General features: G+C 39.6%; 2 protein-coding genes across 2 annotated transcripts in view; one reads left to right on the forward strand and one right to left on the reverse strand.

Annotated features, from left to right (window-relative positions):
- LOC139721649 (phosphatidylinositol transfer protein alpha isoform-like) overlaps positions 1-12,108 on the reverse strand; it is a 26,506-nt gene extending 14,398 nt beyond the window's left edge. Inside the window, exon 1 of the mRNA XM_071632979.1 lies at positions 12,079-12,108. Within this exon, the coding sequence (XP_071489080.1) occupies positions 12,079-12,108 (30 nt within the window). The remainder of the gene's footprint in view (positions 1-12,078) is intronic.
- On the forward strand, positions 10,589-18,656 carry LOC139721607 (uncharacterized). Its single transcript, XM_071632939.1, has 2 exons — positions 10,589-10,704; positions 17,463-18,656. Exon 2 carries the CDS (start codon positions 17,516-17,518, stop codon positions 18,551-18,553), a length of 1,038 nt encoding a protein of 345 aa, XP_071489040.1. The 5' UTR covers positions 10,589-10,704; positions 17,463-17,515; the 3' UTR covers positions 18,554-18,656.
- The last annotated feature ends 3,312 nt before the right edge of the window (positions 18,657-21,968 follow it).

The raw sequence follows: 21,968 nt of genomic DNA on the forward strand, positions 1-21,968 counted from the left end.
TTGGCAGCCTTGGGATCAATACACATCTTTGACCCAATCTGACCCTACTTTGTGGCATTCGCCATTATTGAGCACCTGTACAGTAGACCAGTTGACAAAGTCACGTGTGTTTCACTAGTTGCCTCATGATTCTGCCTTTCATGTCGTACACAAGCTTCTTTCGGTTTCAATACACTCTTGATTGATTGATTGACTGATTCCTTTGCCCCTTGATATTTATTCACCTTAAGTTGAAACGGTATACACACACCAGCCACTGGTGGTGTACAGCGCAGCTAGATGGTTGGAAGAAATCAGGAAGTTGCATGTTTAATGTCTTATACTGGTCTGGTAATGGGTCTTGGATCACATCCCAGCTCGTTGGCTTAAAGATCTCCACTGTCTTTTCAGGCTTATTACCATTCGCGATGTATTAAACAATGCCCTTGATATCTCAAATATGTTAAAATCTGCATTATAACAGCGATCACTCACAGTAATCATGTATTTCAGATGATTCCCTGAAATCATTTTGCTCAAGCTTTTTGTGATGCGAGGTCGGGCAATAGGACAAGTTTCTCGGCCATGTCACGAACTACTTTTTCGACTAAGTCACGAACTACTTTTTCGACTGACATGATGGCTGTATGTGAGCAGAATTACTGACCGGATAGATACACACAAAGAAAGAATAAAACACAAGGACACAGACAAGACAGACATGTATCAGACACACACACACACACAAATAATGAAATGTCCTTATAGAAGAGAACATACGAGCTTGGTAAATTGATATTAGCACGACTACCAGCATGACCAAAGAGCAAAGTAAACAGCTCTGAGATTCGTGGAACATTACGCCATCCGAACGTCCCTTAATAAGAGTTACCCTTCTTCTGAACTGTCCTGCAAATATTTTGTATATTGAAGGTATTGGCAAAGGAAAGCAAGTATAGTTCAATTATACGTCGCGTGTAGCAAACAAAGTGTAATGCTGTATAGATAAGAAGAATAAGCGACTGAGTGCGTTTGTGAAAGAAAGAGAGACAGATAGACAGAGAGACAGATAGACAGAAAGACAGACAGACGGACAGACAGAAGAAGCAGATGTACTCTTTTCACCAAAAATATGAGAACGTTTATTGTTGACTGGCCAATTCCCTCTCACGCTGTGGAATCAAGCTTACGCGCAAATAATGTACCGGTAAACTATTAAATTAATGTTCTCAAGTGCTGTGTAACGCAAGTCATACAAACCATGCATGCATCACAATGACCTTGTAATAAAAAAAAAAAAAATCCCAGCAACCCTTGATGAAAAAAAAACACTGACGAGAATGCCCAACGTAAGTGACTGACGTCAATGGAAAATGCTTAGAAGGCGCCGTATGTGAGTTATTGTTCTGATATGGAATTACTAATTTTCATAGTTTAGAGTGGTAGGAGTTAGGAATGCGAGGACCCTATCGATCGTCAGGCATCGCACTCTATACGCACCACACTCCATGAATATCCCTCTACCAACGCGCATTATGGCCTATGCAGACACTATGGAGATGATCCATATCACACCATACGTATATATACAATACGTACACAAACGATGTGGCAATTCAAACTGTCATCAAAACAAGAGTAAAAAGCAAAAACAACGCAAAAACAAAAGGTTTTGGGCTGCTGAGGGCATATCGCAATAACCCAGTATCAATAGGACACAGGATCAGCTGAGCTTGGCGCAATGATCATGAAATACCGGACTGCGTAAGGAGTTTCAAAGCCCCTGATAGTTATGTGAGACGGAGCTCAACGCTTGTCTTCTTGCGACAAACGAGGCAGCAATTACTGTCTTCTCACCTACCACCAGTATGATAATTATTATCTTGTATATGGACGTTTCAGATCGGTCCAGTCGATCAGTACGACCGCTTTTTCACCCTTCTCTATTCGTTTCTCACAAGTTAATGTTTACACGGAATCAAAACAGTATTAGCTTATGACGTTTGCCGGGTAGACGGCGAAAAAAAGAGAAAACACGACAAGTATAACAATACTATTGTATAGCAGCTTAGTATTGTATTTATTTGAATGACGTGAGCCGTATTCGCTTTTTTCCCCGTCCTCTATTGTGTTTTCAGTTTGTCTTATTCGGTTGCGAATTTGAACTTATAGCCATTTTTCAAGATTGCTGTTCCGTAAACGCACGCTATCAAGCGTCGTTTTTAATTACAGTTCTACTTGAACAAAACTTGAGTGCTTCGAAGCTAGTCCTATTACAAACAATGTGGTCAAATTCCTGGATATTTCTTTTTGAACTCTTACTGGCCCCCATGTAATAGACGATTCAAGCGTGCGTGCTGTAGACCTACAAGCCACTAAGTCAGTAATCAAATAATTGGATACATGCCTTCGTTGTCGCTATGTCGGGCAACATAAAAAATGAAGGTCGCGTTTGTACGGAACAAATAAAACCACAGTGTGTTTGTACACCGGTCTATGCACGAACCAAACAAAGCATCTTGTCTCGAAGGGTTTGCTGACGATGACTCATTCAACAAACATTCAACGACATTCCATTCATGGACATCATGTCGCATTATGTGAAATAAACATTGGATACGCCTCTTAACTAGATCCCCATTTGGAGAGACAGCTAGAAAAAATAATAATGAAAGGATAAAGCCTCAACGAAAAAAAAAAACATATATAGCGAATACACATTGTAAGATACCGACTTGGAATACACCTGCTTGTTCAAATTTATCAGAATACGCGGAAGCTAACAACATAGGGCCTAAAGGTACTTCCAACATTTCTGCCTAGTTGAGCCATCCCAGAACAGGGGGAAAAAAAGAAATATAATCCACAGAGTATAGAATATACAATGTATCTTGCTTTTCCAAAACTAGGCTATTGTGAGACGTTCTTAAGTGTTTCAGCCAAAAAACACTTGTCAGGCCTACTAGTTTTTAACAAAATTACACCATTAATATACCGTTGAGGAGGAACATTTCGATTTTGTTATCACGAGACAGTGTGTTTGCAGAGACCCAACATCATCAGATAACATCACCAGATGCAACCTTTCCTTGGGTTTTTACAAGAGAGTTCAAGGTATTATTGACAAAACACTTAAAACAGCGATAATGGGCGAGATTGCACGTCTCTCCTTTATCAGTCGCATGCAGATATAAAGATGTTATCGAGAGTCAATACACACACTCTCATTCTACAGTGATGCCTTTAATATTGTGTGAACATAATAACCTGGTTTACTCCGGTAAGAAGCAGCTGTCGCTGATAGTCCGTCATTACGGCTGATTATGATATTCATTATTTAAAAGAAAAGATCATTAGTTCTCTTTTTATGGGCGTATATACGAGACCTGCGAGCAAGAACTCTGGGAATCCCATCATTCTTCCATCATCAGCTCATGTACTGACATGGGGTGGTACAGAATGCGAAACAAGCTATTTACAATGACTATAATAAAATTCCATTATTCAAATGCTTTACTTTTTGCTGGTGTTGCTGGTGGGCGTTGTTTTCTTTGTTCGTGTATATTGCCTCTATCTATAGCAAATTTTCTTTGGTAAACAACACAACAGTTATAGTTTTGCACAATTGATTATACAACGATACATTTCGGTCGCATAAAGACAGATTACCGCTTGATTTTCCTCTATATAACTTTATATTCATTTTCTTTATATGTTAAATTAGCTTCCATCGAAGATTGAAAAGAGAATTAACAAAACACGATGTATGGCAACTTTTATTGAAATTACCGTTTATGGATCTGGCAGTTGTAACTTCATTGCTATAAACCTATTTAAGTCAAATGAGTATTAGATAACGATTTCCGCTACTCTCGTCACGGATTTTGCTTTATCGAGTGAATTTCTAGATAAGGATGTAACACAACTGCCATCATTTCAGGGGTTAATTACAGGTAAAGTGAAAGTAATCCAAATACACACTATACAGAACTTTATGCACACGAAGGTATTACGAAAGACCTTGTCTATATTATGCATAAACTTCTTGTGCATTTGTACGTGGTAAAGGATATCTCTCGAATTGCTCTTGCCGCCAATAATGAGCTGTTGCCAAGATGTTATCATGTCCTGTCTCTTTCACCTTCCCGGAAACTATAGTCTATACTTGTATGTGTGTGTGTCTTCTAATATGTTTTTGCATGTTTGTTTCGATTTGTTTGTCTGTTGTTGTTATTATTAATATTGTTTTCTTTTTTTTCTCCACATTGTCTCACGGCTGATTCTGTTTCAGAAAAGTGATTTGTGAGCTAAACTTACCTGTGTTAAGTACTCATTTGAATGTCCAGTATAATGCACTTTACGTGATACCATAATTCCAAAGGGTTCAAAACATGCCATAGGTCATGTCCATAATAATTATGTATGACTACTATATGCATTTGTAATCGCTTAGCCTACGGAATAGGCCTGTGTATTCATCAATAATGTATGAGTGACTCACCCCCTCTTCGCACGTATAATGTAACGGGCCTCACACAGTCATTATCGACATGTGCGTGTGTATAGCTATCACACAACAATTGGCAGCAAATGGTATATCATGGAGTTCCTCCATGATGGGTAGGCCTATATGATACGAACAGAAACGGGTGAAGAACATGCGACGAAGAAGAATTCAGAAGAGGAGTGAAGATTGATAGAAGAAGAAGAAGAAGAAGAAGAAGAAGAATGGGAGGAAATGAAGAAGGAGGGAGAGGAGTATTTTAGCGAAAGAAGGGCATGAGCAGAAAAGGAGGATATAAAGAGAAACAGCAGTTCGAAAAACAGAGGGGAAACCGAACGAGTAGAAACATACAAAAAGTTAATATTAATAATTATACAGTATTGTGTCTTAATAATATTCTTAACAGGGGGCAGAAATCAATCACACAGACATATGGGCCTCATCTCATGAATAAAAAGTTGATATGATAATATAGCAACTCTTGCTGGAATAGCCATTGTCATGGTAACGGCAAGAATCCAGCTTCTTGATTGGCTGTTGCTATGCGAAGTTGTCATTCCAGCAAGAGTTGATATCCTAGCATCTTTTATGAAATGGGGCCCAGGGCACCGTTTCACGAAAGTTGTCAGCGCTGACAAGTTGTCAGTCACTGACAATTACCATAGTAACAGTCAGAGACTAGAGCTTCTCAGCCAATCAAAACCAAGGATTTTACTAAATTTGTCAGCGCTGACTAAATTGATGAAACACCCCCCTGATCATTTCGACTCCTAGGAAGCAAGACCCAGACTGCATGCCTTCTCCAAAGAGTCTCTCTTGGTCTTATTCAAGCACTAATCTCAACAACAATTACACAGTGATGGCTGTCCCCCATAAATAGGATAGGCTACAGTGCAATGTTATAATATGGGATTACACACGGAAAAGGCTTGTCTATATCAATGGGGCAAAGAGAAAATAAACATAGGATTATTTCAAGAGGTGATAACAGCTTCCTGTAAACTACCGGGACAAAAGACACCATAAGGGTGACAATCACTGAAATGCATTTCAGTGACCATGTATACATTCTATGCCTGAAAAGTGTGTCTTTGATCTTTAACAGGTCGGGGCCGACTTATACGCTTCCCAAGTTTATGTTGGACTGTGTGGCAGATTAGGTGATTAAAGGACAATGAACTTGACTGCGAGCTTGTAACTTGTTACAGTAATCCCAATCGTAGCTCCAAGCAACATAGCCAGAGAAGGACCCGGGGAGAAGAACAAAACGTTGACTTTAACAATATCTATCATTAAATGGGAAGAGGTGATTACTGAATAGAGTGTCAGAATTCAGTGTCTGAAGAACAATATAGGGCCCATCACGCAATGGTAATCTCGTAATACAGTGTAGGTATCAGGGCAGGGGTATGTTGCTAATGGATAGTAAAGGTGGTATAGTAGTATAAGAATGTAGGGATTGCGCGTAGTGGTGTATTATGCGGAATTGTGGTGTTATAGTGTGGCCGTTTAATGGCAGTCACACTTAGGTGTGACTACCTGATGTGACAGATCAGGAACGGAATCAACAACGGTTGTGGCAGTAGTAGCGGTTGTTCGATGGTCTTACTCTAAATGGTGAAAGAAGGTTGTTTTACTATCGGCATAAACGGTACGACGTCAGTTTTTCTATGAAGAGATTGAAATATTAAGTGACGAATTCAGAGCAATAAAAGGCAAAACGAGAATACGAAGACTGAAAGTCAATCGTCCATCACGATAAACGCACAAAATCATGGGTGCACTATACATGTATAGGCCCTAAATTGCTCTCATGAATGCGAGCAATGTCCATTAACGGTACAAATATGTTAATAATATCGTATTTGAACACCGCGACATAGTCAGTCTGATCGTATTCACATAAATAATATAAAAGCTGCGAAGGGATCAAAACATGGTCATGTAATTCCAAATGCAGATTCACAAGCGAGTGACGGCCTCATACCCACATTGGATGCAGACAAACTATGTCCTACTGTTCGCTCAAGTTATTTATACTGAACAATGTTAGTAAAATGTAGATATCATCTGAACCAGATAATAAATAGCATTTTAAATCTCTTCAGGGCTGGAGTGAGAGACTAAGGGCTTGTGACGGAATACTACGAAGCAATGGAGAGTGGGCGGTGACTGAGAAAGCGCCGAGCGTGGAGTGAAATTGACTTGAGCATGTAGTGTGAAGACGCCGCTATTTCAATGGAGTATGCCTGAATATCAGTCAACATTCATCGTCAAATCCAACTCATTTATAACGTAGTATGATTAGTCAAATGTATACTTACTATTCTGTGATGTCCATGGTTGTGGTTTGGAATTTCGTTGTGGTACGGCGATGACAGCGTTCACACACAGACAGCGTAAATTATAGGGAGAGGTCGAGTGTGTTCGTCCGTCGATGAATTCTTCTCCGCGACAACTGAACGAGTTACGCTCGCACAGTGCTGCGTATACCCACGGGTGTGTGCGTAGACGGTGATATCCCATGGATGACTCACTTGGCACGCACCGTGTTCAGTCACCAATCGATTCTCCTGTTTACGCTTGTGAATGAATATTGATGCTGATCCGTTATGTTTCTCGTCCGCTGTATCTATGGCCTCCGCAACCTTAGTTACGTAATGTCCTTCGCCTATGTCACTTGACCTTTAAGTGAGCTGAGACCCCGGCTGAAACAAAATTAATGTTTGATCATGTATGTAGGTTACTTACTGTTCTTGAAAAGGAAATGTATATTACTCTTGATATTAGATTTTTCTGTTTTTCTGTTGTTGTTTTTTTCTACGAGATAAGTTGCGTGTAGATGAAGAGACGGGGTAGAAAACAGGAATAGCAAGGGGCGTCTAGTTGTGTGTCGTGTGTGGCTGGAGCTAGCTGGGGTTACTGTACATAGTTGGGGCGGTGATTGACAGTGATGCGATCTTGAATCACCATGGAGATGACTCCACAGTAAAGCGCGCGCACTTTTGTCAACTAAAAATGCGCGATATTGACAATGACGATTAATACACGTCATAATAAAGCATTAGAGAAAGATAGGAAGCGTAGAGAGAGAAGTGATAGAGAAGAGGAGGTAGCTGCAAAAGGAGGGGGAGAGGCAGAGAGAGGGAGGGGGAGGGCGGGGGGGGGGGGGGGGAATGAGGGAAAGGGGGTGGAGAGGAGAGATGAGTATGCTTGGCGTTGTCACGCGTGGAAAAAAATAAGTATCCGGTCTCGTCAACCTCTGTGAAACATCGCATAAGTAACGGCTTTAGGTCATGGCTGATACATTGTACAAAACCGCCGGATCAACCCGGCCATTTTACATCTCTTGAATCATAATAATTAAGACGCACTTGTAATACAAGTATACAGTCACGTGTATTACGAGCTGCAAGGATAATGATATACATGTCGCCTAGCTACAATAATTATACGATCATGTATGATTATGTGGTTGTATGTATGTAGACTATGCACGTACAGTATAAGTGTACCGTATATCTGTGTATATGTTTGTTATCAGGAATATCATGCTTTGCGCATGTAGTTTGCCTGAAAACATGAGGTCTGAACTCTTTGGCTATACCTTGCAAACATATAGTGCTAACAATAATTTGTAGAAAGAAAGATAGTTGGCTGATCCCCCCCCCCCCCCCCCTCGGTGATATCCCTTTTCTCTCTCCAGTCCCTCTGCTGTCTTGGCTTCGTCGTCTCAGGAAATTCACCCTCGATGACGCCACATAGTAGTCGCTGAGTTCACTGATGATAGTAATAGATGTACCAATTAAGTAGGCCTACTATAGTAGCGCACAAATATGGGATTACTATACTGCGTCCCCGAGAGGGCTCCCGAGCTTCGCGAAGTCAAGTATTAGGATTTAAAGGAGAATACAACAACGATTTAACAGCCTGCAAGTTCTATAGGATAATCACCTGTTGTCTACCTTTTAATTTTACAAAGTCTCCTTGATTAGGCCCCTACTGATCAACGTTATTGTTTCTTACTTGCGATGAGTATAGGTCTAACTGAATCATTAAGTCTATATAACAGAATTATACTCCGAAATAAGGAAGTTGCGAAAGGGTAGGAAATTTGTATTACGTGAGTTTAATTGGAGAGATTTCGGCTAATTGTAGTGCATTGTACAGCGTTCACTCACTTTGCTGTTGTGTCCGTCTGTTCAAACCCTGCAGGGTATCCGCGGACTTCAGGGAAAACGAACACGTGTAGCAAATAAAATAACTGGGTCAACTGCTTATCGGAAGTTCGTGAATATATTATGTCACGTATAGGAGTATATCACCCGTATTTTTTCGATGAACAACAAAAGAAGGATTCCTGGCGATGGAGTCAAATTGAGTCAGATGATGTGCATGCTCAGTCATCTTTCAATAGCGCGGGTCTACACTACACTATGAAGTAACAAACATTGCGGTAATTCGACTTCAGTTTGCAAATCTTTACAGTAATGAAAAGTTTCTTCTTCTTCCAGTCAGGTACAGTCCGCCTCTGGCGTATTATCGTACCTTGTGCTTGTCAAGTGCTGGGTGTACAGTATGCAGGTAAAAATCTTCTACAGTTTTCTATGTGCAGCTAAAAACAAGACGAAAGCTCATCGGAGCTTTACAATTTGCACCTCCTTCGTTGAAGATCTCCAAGTAGGTGCAGCTAATGGTGGAAGGTGGTAGGGAATTCCACAGACGAATAGCATCTGGGTAGAACGTGGATTGAAACAAGTGAGTTCTGGCAAATGGAACCTGAATCTTTAGTGGGTTTCCGCGTGTTGACGGTCCTGCAACTGGTATGAAGTAGGTGACTGGAAAATTAAGTGACTGGAAGATTAGGTTTGAATGCAAAAATAGATGAATGTCATTTCCAAAGGCAGATCATCTATGTATAACGGTGACAGTAAGAGCAAATGTTTTATTTTGTTTTGTTCGGTGCAAGTTTTTTTTTTTAAATATAAATGTTAGACTAGATTCTGTCACTATATTTGTGAAAAATAATGAAGAAATTCATAATGATAGTCCTATAGTATAAACGATATGTGCATGCTGTGACACCGCGCGAGGGATTAATTTCCTTTACTCAGCAGTTCAGTTTCCTCATAGGTAGCCTACTAAAACAATCTGGGAGATTTCAAATGGTGTGTCCGAGACTTTATTTCAGCACAGGTTTGCACTCACCATCATATTTATCAAACACTGAATAGATATCTCCAGAATTAGAGCTAGTGTAGGCCCTACCTATCCCATGTATGCACTTCAAATTTAACCTCTTATATTTCAGACACCAGGCCTCTTCCTCAAAGAAAGCTCACCAGTCCACAGCTAGAAAATAAATATATTCTACAGATAAGTTCATTCCCAGGGAAATTATTTTATTTTCATCATTGTTTCAAATTCAACAAATCACTTAAGAAAACATACATTAGTTTGATTCATCATCTAATCATGGCTATATCAAATTTCGTGCAGAGCTGATTACATAATTATTCAGTTGGCCATTCTCTGGATCAAAACAATAGGCCTACGATCCCCAGCCTGCGAAACTAAAATGCAAAAGATCGAGCAACGAATGCACTCAGCTGAGAGTACAAGCCATCTGTGAATATTCCTTTTTTTTTGGGGGGGGGGGGGGGTGGGGGTGGGGATCAGAGGAATGATGTGCTTGTACTGTACTGTACTGTATAACCATGGAGCTACTGACAGAGAGTAGCTCCATGGTATCTCTGTTAGTAATAGTAGCTCCATGGTATAACCAGTAGTGATAGATTTCAGTGATGCCAACATCTGACTGGGGACCGTTTCATGAAAGTTGTCAGCCCTGACAAGTTGTCAGTCACTGACAATTAGTACAATGGTAACAGTCAGTGACAAGAGCTTCTCAGCCAATCAAAACCGAGGATTTCGCTGAAATTGTCAGCGCTGACTAAATTGATGAAACATCCCCTGTGACCCTCACAGAACGAGTTCTGTGGTGACCCTGTGGGTTTAGTCAGCTCGCTTCCGGTATTTCCAGCATCATCTTGCGTGCATAACATGTGTGCAGTATTAGTAGTAGTACGCGTGATGGACCGAACTTCGTAATGATATGTATGCTCCCAATTGCCCAATGAATTATGAAGGGCGTACCTTTCTCATTATTGTAGTGATGTAGTGTTTATACACCGTAAATCAGGCCTTGAAATAGAGCTAAGGTGAGTAGTGTTAATGTACTTTTGTAGGATTACCCGTCTTCTCTGTACAATCATTGTAACTCGAGTTGCTAAGTCTTCGTCAGTGAACCTCTTGCTTGTAGTTGTACGTAGTCCCACATACTTATTACTTTGTAAGTTCAGTACTAGTGTTGTCGGATTGGTATTGCCTCTAGGCTCTAGCCTGACCAGACCGCTGTGCGAACTCGCTTCACGACAGCGGCTGCGTGTAATTAGTAGTGCCTCATGACTCATTAATGCCATTGGCTTGGGAGTATGGGATAGTGGATATAATGTTACTGATTCATAACATAACGTAAAAAAGTGTTTGAATAAAAAAGACTGGACTGAAATGGATGGATTTCCAGAAAGTGTGTGATTGCAAAGATACACGCCTGCCTGTAAACTAATGCCATATACAGTAGGGGTGCTGGTCCGAGAATGCGGATCGTCCGCACAGACGAGGGTATCTTCGTAAACGCGGACAAATCGCGTCCGCGAAAATCGGGATCGGTAGCTTTTTCGCGGACGATCTTTTTCCTCGGGGCTTTGCGGGCTTAGGGGTACCGAACCGCACGTTCTAGATGCGATAAACGGATTCCTCGTGTACAAATACCCCTAGTTCACCGTCTACTTTCGTGGGTTGTCCGTCTTCCCGTGGATTTACCGCGCGAAATGTGAAAGTCGCTGTGCTGTCAATGGCAATACATGTACACGCATCATGGAGCAACTTAACACACCTACGAAGTCACCAATGCACTTTGCAGTGGAATTACGGCAAATTTGAACGGTATGAATATTTCTTATGAATAAAATATTAATTCTAATTATTGTTAATTAATATTCCGATTTCCGATTGTCTGGTTTGGCGACTGTATGCCGGTACCTACAAATCCCGTTGTGAACACATCGTTGTGTTGAAAACTACTTGCTAGTAATGTGTTGTATGTCCGACTGCACGTGCGCAGCTACCGACGCTAGTTTCCCCATGTATAATGTATGCATGCACATGGGCATTTAAATGATCAAAAACAAAACGGCAAGTGCTTTAATATTCAAGGAACGGTTGAATAAAACTAACAACAAAACTCTATAAACAAAACAAAACAAAAACAAACGAAAAAAAATAATTGTGAAACAGTGGAAACGAAATTATCAAAGATACTTCTTTCGATCGCATCTAAATGATATTCCCATTTTTAAAATCCTTATGATCGAATGATTTATAAAATAAACTTGAAAATGGCTCCCGTAAGCGAGTACTGCAGCAATTTTAAAGACTAGTCGCACTACAGTTATAGAGTATGCAGTGCTGATAGTTTAACCAAACAGTGTTTGATTTTATGAATCATTGTATCTGTGAGGGTGAGCTCTCACCTGTAGGTCCGGCGGTAGCACGCCCGTCATCGTGGAGTCAAGTGAGGGGAGAGGCCAGTGCTATGGTAAGAAAAGTTACCAGAACTTCTCACATGATGGCCCACACGCATGCTTCATTAATTGGTCGGTGAATGATGATATCACATTTGTTTTATTGGTTATTGCATCATAAGCGCATCATAAGCAGAAACAAATTACATGCGTACTTCTTTAGAAGTGTTACACGTGTGCACATCAATTCTGTTTGAATCTAGATGCAAGTATACTAACCAAACTACATCTGTTAATTTCATAAAGATGACCTCCAAGAACTGATGGATATTCACATTCACGAAATGAAGGAGTTGCGTAATGAAGGCCAAAACGAACAAGGTAAGCAACGTTACACATAAAAGTAACATTGATATATTGCTACCAATCTGATTCAGTATTAATATCACACTGCATATTTGTATTCTCTCTGTGAAACTGGAACATTTCTTAACAGTTTTTGATATATTTTCTTTCCTTGTCTTATGGCACAGATCCCAACAGCACAATCGAAGTTGAGCAAGGTAAGATCGTACGATGTGTAGGATAATGGCAGCCCTGAAATAGGCTCTCCACTCTTCCCTGAATCATTATTAATGCTCAACAATGATTCTGCATGTTGCGTTGGCAAGAGGAGCTGATATGGTGCACTTGCGTTACCACGAACGACATGTTGTTACAACGTCGAAGCACATGCAAAAATTAAGATCTAAAAATAAACGTCATTGAGTCGCTCAAAAGTAAAACGTTTATAGCTAAATTTTCGATTGAACGAAGTAATTTCCGGGCGACATTGAAAAAGAAAAATGAACGAAATTTATTCTATAAGGCCCTATAACGAAATGCGGGACGCTTACGATATACAGTATGACTTCAGCATAAGAAAAATTTAGCGAGCGTCTCTTTGTTGAAGAACGCATCACATTTTTGTGGGTTTAAATAGAAATCGCTCTGCGTTTCAGGGAACTTGCACTAGGCCATATTATAAGATAATCCGAAATGAAATAACGATCGTTTTTTCCGAAGGTTCGTAATTCCAAAACACACAAATTCTGTTTGCAGTGTACCTAGATGTTCGTTGCAAATCCGAAATAAACTACTGTCCGTCATTGCGACATAGTTTGTATGGCATATGACGTTACTGCGAAGATTCATTTTTCCTTGCGTTCAGTAATCCGAAAATGAAATAAGGTTCGCTATTACGAATGTTCCTTAACCTAAAAATGTTTGGAATCTTTGTGTTTCAAGGTTCGTTAATCGGAAATGAAAATCGTTTGTTAATCCGAAAATGAAGAGGTGATTATAGGACTGCTAACAAAAACATACATAATTGTTTTTAGATCAACAAGTCTTCAGATAATGAACCGTTTTCATTTAAGGATGAACGATCTTTTTTATGAACAATGAACCTTATTTCCATTTTATGATAAACGAAATGAAATAACTAACATTTTCTCATTGACGGATGAACAAACCTTCGGAAAAAACGAATGATACCGGTATTTCATTTCGGATTAAATTTAATGGACTTTCAGCATAGCAAACCTTAAAATTTCCTTTTCATATAAAAAGAACCTTTCATTGAAGATGAACAAACCTTCGGAAAAATCGAATGATACTTCATTTCGGATTAATGGACTTTCAGAATAACAAACCATAAATTTCCTTTTCATTTAAAAAAGAACCTTTTGAACAACTGTTACGAACCTTGGGAATAGCGAGCCGTAAAACCGACGACCCGTCGAAACGGCAAACCTTTTATAGTACAACGGACATTAGGAACAACGAACCTTTAGAATAGTACTCGAATCCTCAACTACTTTGATGTGATTTCAAACTATAAGCATGAAGTACAAACAACTTTCTCTATTAAATGTACAATATCGATGAAATTAAAGTGATAGCATTGCATTTAATATTGCTTTTTAGCGTATTATGAGTAGTCGATAATCACATATTTGAGTGTTGTTTTTTTTTTTTTGTGTTGTACACAAAATTTTGATACAACGAAACAAAACTGCCGATCCCAAAGACTTTGTTCTAACGTCAGTACACTGTACTTCGGCAAGATACCTTTTAGTGTGCAGATGTGTTTATTTCATGTATAATTCTGCCCACTACACTCTAAACTGCCGAGTTACTTTTGTTGTACACATTAATTATAGTATTAATTTGTTCTTCTCTTTGATTTAGGGAATGATCTTGGTGGACAGAACACGACAGCAGTTCTAGAAATTGATGTTGAAGGGCACATGTTCATGCAAGTTGGGCTACTCTCAATTCATGTTCGCATGTTCGGCTTGCTCCTCACGAATGTCGGCTTTCCCGGCGGCTCTCAGTACCAGTGTCACGGCGTCATGAAGCATAGCTTGCACTTGTTGTCATGCAATTAACATCCAGAATTACTGCTCAATGACTTTCCTTCAGCTTGTTCTTGATGGGAATGATGCTGTAACCTTAACTTCTCATGAATTAATTCTGTAGAAAAAGAAAATATTTTTATTTCGAAACGGGGAAAACTTGTGTGATATCAAAGTAAGATCATAAAGTGTACGCATAATGTTAAAATATTGTGTACTTGACCAACGGTGTTGTTTATAATGTTAAGGGATTCCTTCCTGATATGTTGCTGTGTATGAACAGCTATGTGCTTAGCATCTGCCCATTCTGTTTGTAACTGAAAAAAAAAAGTCACCAAACTATCTTTTTCCGAGGACAAAAGATAAAAAGTCTTGACATCAGCTCCTATAATAAAGTCATACTTTTGTTTGTGCCCTCCTCGGCAACTCCAAGGCCAAGCTCTGTCTAAGCCAAACCGTTTGGTAACTGTTTAATAACAATTAAAGTGCAATTTCACGTTCAATACTCTAAAATCTTTTACAATTTACTAAGTTTATTATTATGTATGTTATACTTAAATTGTCACTGATCTATTTGTTTCTCTCTTTTTTTTTTTTTTTTGCTTTCCAGTACGTTATCTTACTGCTGAATGTTTCATTATTCTAGGCGTACAATGTAATTAGGCTTTTAGTCTTTTTTTGGTATTATAATTCTAGTCTATAGCATTATTGTCAGCACAGAAAGGATACATGCATGTATAGTGTACTGTGATACCTGTGCCTATTTTTGTTTAAAAGCTGATTTTTTTTTTTTTTTTTGTCTATAGAATTGGCAATAAAATGTGAAGATTTGTGTGTGTGTGCGTTTGTGATTAATTGGTACCGGTACCTGATTTCTTGGCGCTTGTTTTGTTTGTTTGTTTGTTCTTGATGTATGATAACAATTTCCTGGCATTTGGGTATCTCAAACACCCCCAGTGACACATGCATACCCACACAAGACTTCTAATACATGCAGGTTTCATCAGCGCTATAACATTGAATGGAAAATACTAAATGTGTGTCGTTTTCAATTAATAATTGTAGTAATTAAATGATAGACGTAAACTGACGTGAAACTCATCTGCCTTTCACATACAAGTCAACATGCTACAATAGGCCGCTTGCAAGAATTATTCACAATTTACAGTATATCTTGAATTCGAAACGTCCATGAATCCAAGCTCATCTAGATCTAGAGATCTTCTAAATTTTACATAGATCTACAATTGTAGGTACAATGTTATGCTTGTAGCTGTATAAACATCACAATGATAGTAGGACATCGATACTCACATTAGGTTGAAGAGCATTTCACTAATAACACTCGATCCATATTGGTCCTAGAAACGCAAAATTTGCTCGACTTGTTGATGTCGCAATGCGCAGCATGCAGCGGTACAACGAAGGTACGTTTGTACAGTGTATTATTGAGATAGCCCTATATCATACATGTATAGTGTATTACATGTATGTCAGCTTCAACTTACAACAAAACATATGCATGGGCACACAGAAAACAGTGAAAGCAGTGATCTCTGTTTATTGCACATCGTCCTTATTTACGAGGGTCAAAGCAAGAAGCAGTCAACAGTCGCGCTTTTGCGTCCTTACTTTTGGGGACAATCATAGCTTTCTAAGCTTATATCGGTTTTTAAGGACGCGTCCTCATTTATCCGGACGCCGTTCGCCGAGAAGTCGGCAGCTTGCGACGTCGTCACCGTATACGAAGACGACCCTCATATACAAATACGATCCTCATTCTCGGACCAGCACCCCTACTGATATATGGCATATCCAGTGTATAGATCATTTGATGGTATATGCACTGAGTCACTGACACCGTGTTACAAAAGGAAAGCCAAGGGTATAAAGGCAAAAGCAAAGCTAAGCCCATGCTTACCCCAGCCAGGGCACTCCTTCACACAGTCACAGTTGTACTTCGCGTTCGGGCTGGTCGCAGTAAGCCTATGCTTTGCGCCCTGTCGCTGTACACAACACGAGAGCACTTCGCATGGCGTCTCGTTGGGCTAAGAAACCCATGCGTGAACATCCATATTCACGAGGCATGGCTTCCACTCGAGGGAGATGTTCACAAAGAATTGAAGTCGATCTTAAATTGTAAGATCGACTTCAAATTATGATAGGCTGCCGTGTGTGACTACAATAACATAAGAATATAAATTTTGGAGACTTTCATACAGGCTTTAATTAGTAAGGGATGCAGGATTTTTTCTGTAAATTTTAACAATTTGAAGTGGATTCTGAAAACAGATAAAACTGAAAAAAGAAACCAGTGGAATATATACCATAATTTTAAGTTGATCATAACTTTTAAGTTCTAACTTAAATTCTTTTTGAAACAACCCCCCCCCCCCCCATCTTTGTTTCATTGAAATTGAAGTTGCTATGATCATTGCACCTATGGATGATGCCAATAATGGGCAGTAGTTCTCATAGTACATGGTAGTAATTATGTTTTGTCTTGTTGGATTTCTTTTTTTTTTTTAACTCTTCTAAAGTAGTAAAAGCCCAAAATGCTATCATCATTTAATATACTGTACTGATTACTTCCTTGAATTTCAAACTTGAATCATTTCTAATTCTAACAACGTCTTTACAAAAATTGAATGTTTATTTTTATTCCTTTGTTGTAGGCTTGAATCCAAAGACAGCCGTTATGTATGTTTTTTTTTTTTTTTCAATGACTTTATTCGCACTGGCAGAGCTCTCTTGGGAAGTCTGCATTTCTGCTTTACCTGGAAAATTGCATATGAGTATGAAGCTGAATATCAATCACCAGGGGCAGTAACTGAACAATTTTTGTTGTGATGCAGTGAGTGTAGTTTGGTAAAATGTGCAAGGAAGATTTGATTTGTGTCTCTAAACATGAGATCTTTTTCTCTTTATCCCCTTTTCGATAATGTATTATTGCACAAACTCATTATAATTTCTATTTCTAATTTCACCTGCTAGGTGGGCTGGGCACCCCAAACAAGCATTGTCTGAGGCTTGAGAGTCGATCGGAAATGGCTGAAACAGAGTTCAGGGGTGAAGACATGCCATCGGCTGTGAACTTGTCATCCACTTCTCCAGAGACGAGGGGGGATGTATCTTCAGGTGATGCTGTCCTGGAGGACAGCTCATTGCATGACATAAAGCTCATGGACTCTGGTGATTCCTACAGTTCCTGGATGTCACCTGATGGTGTTTTTGCCAAGGACATCATGGAGAAAGGGTCTGGGTTCACTTCGCCCAACGATGGAGCGAGGTGTCATGTAACAATAGAGTTCCTGAATTCCCCTGTTTTTGTCCAAGAGGAAATCAAGCTGGGGTATCCCCTGGGAGAAAGCGATGTCATTCTTGGGAACGGCTGTGAGGAGTTCTCAGAGGTGGTAGATGCTTGTCTCGAGACCATGCACAAGGGAGAGAGATGCAAGCTCTCCATCTTAAGAAAACAAAGTGAAGACAGAAATATGGAAGACTCTCGTCTAGCATGTGACAAAGATGTCTTATGTTCCATCAGCTTGACGCTCCATGATTTCAGCAGAGAGAAGGAAGTGTTTCAGATGAGCACCAGGGAGATTTTGGAGCGAGTGTCTCAGCTGAAGTCCTTTGGAACCCAGTGTTTCAAGGAGGGAAAGCAGCAGCTGGCCGAAAAATTCTACATCCGGGCCCTCCGATGCATCATCAGCATCTGCCACCCGGACGGAGTGAAGAGGTTGGAGGAGGAGGAGAGAGAGGAGTACTGTCGACTGAGGAGGACTTGCTCGCTGAACCTGGCAGCATGCCAGCTGAAGCACAAACGCTACTCCGATGTCATCACTCACTGCACCTACGCCCTCGAGGGTGACCCAGAGAACACTAAGGCCCTGTACCGTCGATGTCAGGCGTACTTGGCCCTGGACGAGTTTGAGTGCGCCAGGGCAGACATCCAAACCGCCCTGGCCAACGATCCGAAAAGTAAATTATTCCTCGAACAGCACAGACTGCTGGTGAAGAGAGAAAAACAAGTTTACAGCAAATTGTCTGCAGCTATGACCAAGATATTTGGAGGATCTACATGATACTGATTTAAACAAACAGAAATATATAGTGCACTGAGTGTGCTCCACATGAGAAAGAACAGAAAAGTTTAAAGAGCTAAAATTCAAAATTGTAAGTTTTGAAGCTGAGGGTCATAATGCTGTAGACCATGTACAGTGTTTAAGAAGTTGTGGTTTGCTTTACATGTTCTCTGCTAATGCAGTGACTCATCTAAGATGTCACTGAGTCGTTCATTCATCAAAGCAGCTGCAGGTGAAGACTGTCTCGGTGAAGCGATTGGTGATTGGACGCCTTTGAATGTTCCACAGATAAATGACGCAATATATGCTGTTCATCATCATCAGGGAATTACTCTGTCATGTCATGTACATTGTAGTTCCACTTTGTACAATAAGCACGACAACACGCTGCAAATCTATGCTTGTGGGACTATACAGTTTATTTACTGTGACTGCGGTATCTGCTTTAAAAATGCACAAAGAGTTATGTCACAAGTGAATGAAAAGGGACAAATGGCTAGGTACGAATTGATGACAGTTGAGGAACAAATGGTGAATTTATAGTGTACTGCGTCAATGCCCTTGTAGCTTGTGGTTAGGGATGTTCAGATAAAGTTCTATGTCCTGCCTTTTGAAAATGGCTATTTAAGGCACTTTACTGTTTACCATGCTGCAAATCAAAAATGTATCACAATATTGCATTTCAAGTGTCACTTGTCATTCTATGCAGTGAAAAAAAAAGTCATGATTAGGAAATACATGAAGAGTAAGATACATGTATGTCTATAATATTTGGATCGCTGTTCAAAGATTTTGTTTCTTTGATATACATGTATCTCTGTATAGTTAAGGAGATTGATAAAGTTGAACGATTGGTTTGACATTGAACTTACATTACAGATTTAGTTAGCTACACGTATCTGTCACTGTGTGGGCATGATTACTCTTTGAGGAGGCCAAAAGCTGAGTTCTGTGCCTGCTTTCTTGTCTGCAACAAGGTGTTTGAAAACATTCACATGTATGCAATAAATTAACAAATATTTCCAGTGATAGATCAGTCATGCTTGTATTTAAGCCACATGTAGTGTAAGTAGTGAGAATTTATATGAATTCTCGGGTGGTTCTCAGAATCTGTATTGTGAGTAGTTACGCCCACAACAAAACTTGCCCTTCTCTGTCGAGAGCACATTTGCGAAGACATTGTTCTGCAAATGATTAATGTACCTTGTTTATGTTTTACGTAGAGGCTTGATGCTATCCATAATGTGCCTAATGTGAATGAGCTACAGTGAACTGACAGAACAAGAAAAAATATCCTGGTAGTTGTGTTTGTTCAGAAAGAGGCTTGCGTACCCACAGACATTTTCGACATATTATATTCCTCACTCCCTAGAATTTGTTATAGGTAATAAGTGAAAGGCTGAAAATGTTTATCAATCGTATTCCTCCTTGTCATTTTGAAACTTGTCTGTGGTTTGACAAAAAATCTTGTGCCATGCCAGTTCTACTTGTAAAATCAGATGCACTTCCCTTTGCAACATTTGGGGAAAATTGAAATGAAAAGCTTTAAATTTGCTCACACTCAACAGTAGTGATTGCCGTCATGCCCCTTGTATCAAAGGTACCGGGAAAGGGCAGATAAAACATGTGGTTGGCGCATGACACTTCACTACCAAGCACCGCATCTCATGCTTAGCTGTCAGTGATATGTTTTCCGCTGCTGAAATAGAAATATATCTGGCTGCTAGATGCAATGCTGACATTAAAGTTTGTTGATCTGAAGAGGTGCTTAAATGTTGATGGTATATCGAGGCCATCAGGACCCATATACTGCAATGTTCATTTCTAGGAAATCACCAGAATAATGTACAATTTATATTATTGATACAGATTTAGTGTGATGACATCATAGCAAAGTTAAGACGCTCTTTTGACAGCCTTTCCACACATCTCCAGGAATTCAAACAGGGTTGGTGACTGTAGGCCTATTTTTGACTTGAATGAATAATTGCATTATGCATTTGAGGAATGTTTGTCCTTCTATAGGACATGATGTACAAAAATAAATGAATGCAATATGCACAAATGAGTGGTGTGCCATCTCTACACAAGGGAGCTTATCTACTTTACACAATTTAGGACTTGCACAGTATGTACAGTACAATGTATTTGTTTACACAAGTACAGAATGCTTACAGTGCAATTGCACACCATGAACAAATTGACTTTGCTGAATGGAGCAAAATCAGACAAGCAGATTGAGATTAGGGCTTCAACAAAATAAGACATGGATGAAAAAGTCGACGGACTGTTAAAGTTTGGCATGTCTTTACAAAGAAGTGATTGTAGAGTTGCAACCTTGTATGCAAATTAGATGAGATGATAATGTGATCACCTTACAAGTCCCCCACTCACCTGCGCTCATGCCTTTACTTCTTTCATTTGACATTTACTGATGCCAAACGAAAAGCTTGTTATCCTTCATGGGGGGTTTAGTTGCCAAATTATTGACTTAAAGAAAAGTTTTGTTTGTATTACAAGTGTAGACAAGCAAGAGGTACATTGTGGGGGTTCCATCTTATGTTTTGCTTTATTTAGTCAGGCACTGTGGGGGTAAAAATTAACATTGTGGGAGTATTTGTCTATGTAGAAAACAATGGGGCACTCCCACAAGTACATATTACTAGTTTGTGTGTGTGTGTGTGTGTGTGTGTGTGTGTGTGTGTGTGTGTGTGTGTGTGTCTGTCTGTGTCTGTGTGTCTGTGTTGTGTGTGTGTGTGTGTGCAAACAAAGTAGAGGATTGTGAGCTGATAACTTTATCACCATCTGATTGCATAGTTATATAGTATGTCCCAAAAAAAGTTACAACCAGATTTTCGCATTGAAAACTCCCAATATGATTAAACTGTAAATGCTACTTCAGGATCTTAAAATATAACATCTTAGTTCTATTTTGCAGAAACCCCATTCAATTTGGTTACGCGGTCACAAAGAAATGTGGCTTGTTGTAAAGCATGTCACGAGTCTGATTCTTCCAAGTTTAGCACTTGGATGCTCTTGGACTGTGAACACAATGGACAGAACTTGGAGGGAAGAGATTCCTGACATGCTCTACCAAATTCCTCATTTCCATTAAATCACTGAATCAAATCGAATGGGGTTTTCTACAAGATGTGGGCAATGAGTTATAGTTTCATACCCTGAAATTGTATTTGGATTGATTCACTATTTGTAAAGTTATCATTGCGGAAGGTCCTGTTGTATTTTTTTTTGGGACATACGGTATAGCGGTTGCAATCAGTACTACTGTTCCCAAAAACACAATAGAAAGGTTTCTGGAATTTCAGAACCTTGCTAATTGATGTCCAATGTTTATTAAACTTCTACAAGTTGTACTGCCACCTTGATTTTATAGTATACTTATCAAAATCAACTT

The sequence above is a fragment of the Diadema antillarum genome, unplaced genomic scaffold, assembly GCF_040938485.1.
Source record: "Diadema antillarum isolate AM-2024a unplaced genomic scaffold, OU_Dant_1.0 scf00000146, whole genome shotgun sequence".
Classification (NCBI taxonomy): Eukaryota; Metazoa; Echinodermata; class Echinoidea; order Diadematoida; family Diadematidae; genus Diadema; species Diadema antillarum.

What these genes read in the sequence shown, in the direction of transcription:
- LOC139721607 (XM_071632939.1), top strand. Translation starts at nt 17,516, where the DNA reads ATGGCTGAAACAGAGTTCAGGGGTGAAGACATGCCATCGGCTGTGAAC.